This window comes from Orycteropus afer, unplaced genomic scaffold (genome assembly GCF_000298275.1).
Source record: "Orycteropus afer afer isolate SDZICR_OR568_19922 unplaced genomic scaffold, OryAfe1.0 scaffold00061, whole genome shotgun sequence".
Classification (NCBI taxonomy): Eukaryota; Metazoa; Chordata; class Mammalia; order Tubulidentata; family Orycteropodidae; genus Orycteropus; species Orycteropus afer.
Window position 1 is genome coordinate 162,146 of NW_006921648.1, and position 6,685 is coordinate 168,830.

Genomic DNA, 6,685 nt, shown 5'->3' on the forward strand with positions numbered 1-6,685 from the left:
GAATAAAATCAGATTATGTTCAATAAAATATAAAAAAACCCACAACCCACTGCCATCAAGTCGATTCTGACTCTGGTTTTCTAAGGCAGGAAGTCTTTGTGGAAGTAGGTGCCTCCATCTTCCTTCCATGGGGGAGCTCTGGTAGCGTAGTGCCTAAGGCACTTGACTGCTAACCAGAAGGCTGGCAGTTCAAAACCACCAGCCACTCCCAATCTACTTCCACAGTGATACCGCCTCAGAAACCCAAGGAGGGGTCACTATGAGTCGAATCCGACTTGACGGCAGTGGGTTTTCCTTACATGGCGCCGCCACTGGTGGGTTTGAACTCCTAACCTTCTGGTCAGCAGTCAGCAGCCTTATGCATTGTGCCACCAGGGCTGTTTAAATAAAATATAGTAATAAAAATTCAGTAACATTGAATCTGATAACATTAAATTTAGTATCAATCATTTGACTGGTTGATAATTGAATTAATTAGTTCATTTGTTGGATTGATTGGTTTGATTGATTGATTCTATTTGGTTCATTGATTGGTTAGTGGGGTGACTTAATTGGTTGGTTGATCGACTGTTTATAGATAGACTGATTGGTTCATTAACTGGCTGAATGACAGTTTCATTTACTGGTTGACTGTTTAATTGACTGGCTGATTATTTTTATTTATTCATTCTCCTATTTTAACCTATTCAGTTCTTATTCATTTATACTTGTTTATCGTTTTATTTGTGACTGAGGTCTCAGTGGTGTGACTGACTGGTCATTCCTCAGCGGATCTCGTGTTCCCTGAGAGGAGGTGAGGGAGGAGCTTGTTGCAGAGGGGCGGGTGGGCTGGCCCTCTCCAGTTCCACTCTCTCGGTGGCATTAGGGGCTGACGCCCTGCTCGGGCACGGCTGTACCTGCATCTTGGCCACCTCGTGCTCCACCCGCTGGCTGGCCTCCGCCTGGCTCCTCCGCAGGGCCCCACAGGCCGCCTTCCGGTCCTGGCCCTCTTGTCTCAGCTTCCCCATCAACTTGTTCAACCTGGGGACAGCGTTAGTGGGTCACACAGGTCAGTGGGGGGGCAGGGCTGGTGGGGGCCTGCCCTGAGGGCCGGGCTGACATCAAGGCCCAGGGCAGGAAGCACCCCCCAGCCCCCCGGAACACAGGGGAGAACAAGGCCCCTGAGACCTCCGAATCCCTTCTCTGCCGGCATCCTCAGCGGGACTCCCATCAGCCCCAGCTTGTCTGCAGGCTCTCAGTGTTGGGGACACAGAGACAGCAGGGTGGGCAGGCAAGGGGTGCACCTGGCGGTCAGCTCCTCGTCTGAGCTCTTGCGCTCTGAGTCCTGAAGGGCCTGTTTCCTGCGGATCTGAGCCAGGGCCTCGCAGACCTCCATCAACCTGGTGCATAGCCAGCACTCCTGTTGGTGTCACGCTGCCGGTGGCGGCCCCTACCCACCCACAGTGCCCCCCGTGAGCCCTCAGTCAGCCCTCCGTAGCAAGCCCTCTACAGTGAGACCCCCAGTGAGCCCCCCACTCACAGTGCCCCCAGGAAGCCCCCACCCACAGTGCCCCCCAATAAGCCCCCACCCACAGTGCCCCCCAATAAGCCCCACAGCCAGCCCTCCATAGCAAGCCCCCTACAGAGATCCCCAGTGAGGCCCACACCCACAGTGCCCCCAAGTGAGCCCCGTAGCCAACCCTCCATAGCAGCCCTCCTACAGAGACCCCCCAGGAGGCCCCCATCCAGTGCCCCCCAGTGAGCCCAGCAGGCAGCCCTCCATAGCAAGCCCTCTACAGTGAGACCCCCAGTGAGCTCCACCCACACAGGCCCTCCAGTGAGCCCCATGGCCAGCCCCTGTCCCCAGTGAACCCCTCAACCCTTTCTTGAGCCTCTCTAGGCTGCCAGGGCCCTTCCAGACATGTGAACGTGGGCTGTGCATACGTAATTTACCAAAACAGACAGTTCACGGGGAGGGGAAGGGGCAACTGTCTCCAGACGGGTGCCAGCACGGGCCAGTCTCCCAAAGCCTGAACCTCTCCCTTTCCTACAAGCCTCCTTCCCCAGGTGGGGTACCTCTTGTCCAGGGCCTGCATCTGGGTCTGGCTCAGGGTGCTGGAGGGCTGCAAGGAGGAGGTGGGGGCTCGGTGCAGGCCCAGGGGAGCCCGAGGGCAGGGGCAGGGCTCTGAGCTCCAAGTCAGGAAGCCAGGGCAGGGAGCCCCCCGGGCGGCACCCACCTCGCAGGCCTCCTGCTGGGGGCCCAGGCCCGCCTGCCGCATGTCTCGCTGCAGCTGCCGCAGCTCGGCGCCCTGCACCTGCGCCTGGGCCCGCACCCGGAGCAGCTCCCGCAGCAGGTTCAGGGTGGCCCGCGCACACCGGTCCCCGTGTCCCCGGAGGCAAGCCACCTCGGCCTGCAGGTTGGCCAGGCTGCCGGGCAGCAGAGAGCAGGTTGGGCTCGGTCCCTGGGCGTCAGGGGACTCCCCCGCTGGGTCCCGGCTCACCGCTGCTCCAGCTGCCTCCAGAGCTTGCGGGTGTCCTGCTCGGACATTGAGGTGGCTGGCGCCAGGCAGCCAGCCTCACACTTCTCTGGGATCTCATCCAGGCTCGGGGGCCCAGGGCTGGCCAGGTCATCCCCCAAGATGAGCTCCAGGTCCTCCAGGGACAGGGTGCTGCTCAGCTGGGAGGGGCGCGAGGCCTCCGACGACGGAGTCCCGTCCAGGTCCGCCAGCACTGCAGCGGGAGGCTCCCTGTGCAGGGGCCTCTGATCACGGCCGGGGCGGCCCAGGCCCCGAGCGAGGACTCCCTCGCGAGACGAGGCACGGTCCTCACGCTGGGTGACAGGGCCTTCAGGTACGCAGCAGCGGCCCACAGGCCGGGGGAGCCACCCGTCAGGGAGCAGACCTCAGCCGCCCGGCTCTGCAGCCCCAGGCCTCCCCTCAGCTGCTTACCTCACACAACTCCTCAGCGGCCTGGGCCACCTGGGCTGCGTGGGAGTGTCTTCCAGAGCAGGGAAGTGGGGCCCGAAGGCTGGGGGTTGTGGGGTGGCAGACCCCTATCTCACACCCTGTGCCCTTCCTGAGAACACGGCAGCAGGGGATAGGAGTGGCAGGGGCCCGCTCTGGAACCTTCCCTCCCTCACCAGAACCTAGGCTCAACGGTCCAACTCCGGGTGCCACCTGGCCTCCCAACTGCCCGTTTCTGGAAGGGACCCCTCTCACGGCTGGGTCACCTGGGGGCCAAGGGCAGGGGCAGGGTGTCCTGGCCTGACCTGGTGGGAGTGGGGTGCAGGGTGGACTAACGACGACTGTGTCCCAGGGACGAGACCTGAAGACACATGGCCCAGGGACAGGGCACTAGCTGGGAAGGGGTTCTTGTGACGGCGCCCCCACGGTAGCAAAGAGCCGATGAGAGCAATCTGAAGTCTTTATTATTTAATCTGACATATTCAAAATGTCATCGGTACAAAAGTCACTAACGGACTAACAAGATCTCAGGCCGCAGTGTGGAGGCCTAGTGCACCCCCACTGTCGCCATGTGTCCTCTGGCCCCCACACCTGGGCAGGGCCGCCTGGGCCGTGCTCTGAGGCGGTGAACCCGCGGCCAGCACACCACTCAGGGCGCCTTCCCAAGGTCAGCCTCGGGCTGCTGGTCACTGCGGCTGAAGCCGCCGGACGGGAGGCTGGCCACCTTGGCCCTGCACTGAGCCCCGCACACAGGCCCAGCCTTGCTGGCCATTTCCCAGCCCTGCTCGGACCCCACCCCCTCCCCACGGTGTCCTGCACCCACCCCGGTGGGGACAGGAAGCTGGGGACCGCAGAGCAGCGGGTGTTCTGAGGTGTTGCTTGAGTGGGGCTGCAGCCCCGTCCCCCAGACCCTCTCGATGGCAGGGCTTGTCCCCCAGGTTGCCTCGGGCTCCACTGTTGTCCTCCCAACGCCCGAGCAGACTGTGTCCCACCAGCACTCAGCACGCTGGACATCAAGCCTCGGGAACGACCCAGCAGGCCTTTCGAGGCCGGGTCCTTTATTTCCCGGTGCAGACCCTACCCACAGGGGATCACAGTCGACACCCCCAGGAAGGGGCGGACTCTCAGGGCCATGGCCTTCCTGGAAGGAGGCGACTCTGGGGACAGGCTGTGCTCGGACGCCCGCACCGTCTGGTGACGGGTATAAGCCAGGGGACACCAGGAACTCTCGCAGGAGCCCCCAAAGAAGCACCCCTCCAGCTCTCACCAAGACCACCTTTGGCTCCCGGTGCCCAGGGCTGCCCCCACCTGGGTAAACTGGGTGGCTGAGGATCAGGCCACCACAGCAGGAGAAAGGGCGTCACTGCTGGCCCCAGAAGCCTCCAGCGCCCCACCCACCCCGGTGCCGAGATGCAGGGCAGGTCGCAGGCCTGTGACCTCAGGCTTGTAGTATGGCAGGAGGGGCCCAGTGTTTCCCGAGGCCGGCCAGAGCCTTTGCCCAATCTCGAGGGCGGCTGGTGTCTCCAGAGAGAGGCTCCGGACCCACTTCAAGCCCCAGGCGCCTCTGTGGCCGGCTGTGGCCTTCGTCCCGGCCGGAAGTACCCGTACTGGCCACAGACCCCACTGCACAGCAGACAACCCCAAGCTTGTGGCCAAGGGGAGTGGGCTGGGACCTTGCAGCAGTGGTCGGGGCAAAGGACAGCAGACGACACAGCCACCTGTGGTGTCGGAGGTGAGGGACACACCGTCTGCACCAACAAGGTCACAGCGAGGGGGGCCCTGAGGCCACACAGTCAGGCCCTGGAGTCACGGGGGTGGACCTGGGGCCACAGAGGGTCGAAGCAGCAGCGGGGTCCCCGGCTCAGTTTCTCACAGACACACACATTCACAAATGCACACAGGTGTAGCTCACACGTGTTCTCACATACCCACTCACCACACTCCCCCACATGCACTCATGTTCACACATGGATGCATACACACTGATGTGTACACTCCCGACACACACTCTCCACCCCGCACTGACATGCTCACACCCACACGTGTGCACTCTCTCACGTCCACACATGCTCCCTCCCAGGCACACACGTGTGGCTCCATGTGGCAGACGGCAGGAACAGAATCAACCTGGAGGCAGTGAGGGGTGCTGGGAGCGGTGCCGGGAATGCCTGGGGACAGGCGGGGTCTGGAAGGACTGCGTCTCCCGCCGGCTTCCACGAGACCAGGCAGCGCAGGTGACGGGGAGTGCGGCAGGGACACCCGGCCTCGCGGGCCTCACGTCTGGGCCAGCGAGAGCTCCTCGAGGCCGCCTCTGCCCAGCCGGTACCTCGCGAGGTCCTTCCTGGTCACGAGCCCCACCACCTGCGGGACAGCCCCAGTGTCCGCACTGAACGCTGAGCCACGGGGAGAGGACGCCGCACCGGGAGCCCGCCCCCCCGCGGGCCACTCACCTGGTTCCGGTTGTCCACCACCACCAGATGCCTCAGGCCCAGGGCCCGGAACAGCTTAAACACCCGGGGCAGAGATGCCTCCTGCAGCGGGAGACGGCCTCAGCCCCGGTGGCCCCCAGCCCAGCCCCAGCAGCCCTCTCAAAGACCACCAACACACACACGCCATCACACCGCAGTCGGCCACCCTGCTTGGCAGCCCCCCTCGACCCTCCATGAGTCTGCCCAGGCCCCCGGGCAGGCCAGGCCTCTGTTCAGCCTGCACCTGCATGGCCCCCATACCTGGGGCACCGTGTACGGCGAGGGGTTCATGAACTCTGACAGGTCCATGGTGCACTCGCGCTCGTCCTGGGACACGTGGATGGACTGGATGGGCGGGAAGCGGGGGTAGGCGTCCCGGAAGTCCTTCAGACGCAGCCTGCGCTGTACCGGGCCCAGGTGGGAGCGCTCCACGAACACCTGTCATGGAGGGGTGTCAGGTGGCAGTGGGGGTACAGGGTCCACGCAGGGCTCCTGCCTGCCCTGGGACCCCAACACCCACCCCTGCCCCAAATATCCCCTAGAAACCCTACCCCTGACCCATATCCACTCCAGGACTCCTGACACTCCCCCTCATCTGCCCTGGAAGCTCCACTCCAGCTCACATCTGCCCCAGGATCTCAACACCCCCCCACCCCCCCAGGACCCCGACACCTGCCCAGGTTCACACCAGGACCCTGACACTATCCACATCTTCCCCTAAGCACCCCGACACCCACCCCCATCCTCCCTGGGCCCCCAACACCCGTCCACATCTCCCCAGGGCCCTGACACTCGCCCCCGTCCACACCAGATCTCCCACCTCCACCCCCAGACCCACCTTGTGCTTCAGAAGGACAATGAGCTGGGAGCGAAGGATGAGACCCTGCAGCCGGGCGGGCTGTGGAGACAGGAGGGCGCCGGGCCGCTCACACACCAGGACCCAAGACCTCAGGAGGGGCTGTGGGTGCCGGGCCGCTCACACACCAGGACCCAAGGCCTCGGGAGGGGCTGTGGGCGCCGGGCCGCTCACACACCAGGACCCAAGACCTCAGGAGGACTGTGGGCATCAGGCCGCTCACACACCAGGACCCGAGACCTCGAGGGGCTGTGGGCGCCGGGCCGCTCACACACCAGGACCCAAGACCTCGGGAGGGCTGTGGGTGCCGGGCCGCTCACACACCAGGACCCAAGACCTCGGGAGGGCTGTGGGTGCCGGGCCGCTCACACACCAGGACCAGAGACCTCGGGAGGGTTGTGGGCATCGGGCTGCTCACA

General features: G+C 63.7%; 2 protein-coding genes across 2 annotated transcripts in view; both read right to left on the bottom strand.

Annotated features, from left to right (window-relative positions):
• Positions 1-4,901, bottom strand: part of CCDC154 (coiled-coil domain containing 154) — a 13,376-nt gene extending 8,475 nt beyond the window's left edge. Inside the window, exons 1-9 of the mRNA XM_007939644.1 lie at positions 4,879-4,901; positions 4,489-4,660; positions 4,024-4,133; positions 2,928-3,054; positions 2,481-2,809; positions 2,217-2,406; positions 2,056-2,102; positions 1,284-1,379; positions 897-1,020 (exon numbers count right to left, since the gene is read on the bottom strand). Coding sequence (XP_007937835.1) covers positions 897-1,020; positions 1,284-1,379; positions 2,056-2,102; positions 2,217-2,406; positions 2,481-2,809; positions 2,928-3,054; positions 4,024-4,133; positions 4,489-4,660; positions 4,879-4,901 — 1,218 coding nt within the window. The remainder of the gene's footprint in view (positions 1-896; positions 1,021-1,283; positions 1,380-2,055; positions 2,103-2,216; positions 2,407-2,480; positions 2,810-2,927; positions 3,055-4,023; positions 4,134-4,488; positions 4,661-4,878) is intronic.
• Positions 4,902-5,216: 315 nt separating this feature from the next.
• CLCN7 (chloride voltage-gated channel 7) overlaps positions 5,217-6,685 on the bottom strand; it is a 20,471-nt gene continuing 19,002 nt past the window's right edge. Inside the window, exons 23-26 of the mRNA XM_007939509.1 lie at positions 6,249-6,308; positions 5,672-5,848; positions 5,393-5,473; positions 5,217-5,303 (exon numbers count right to left, since the gene is read on the bottom strand). Coding sequence (XP_007937700.1) covers positions 5,217-5,303; positions 5,393-5,473; positions 5,672-5,848; positions 6,249-6,308 — 405 coding nt within the window. The remainder of the gene's footprint in view (positions 5,304-5,392; positions 5,474-5,671; positions 5,849-6,248; positions 6,309-6,685) is intronic.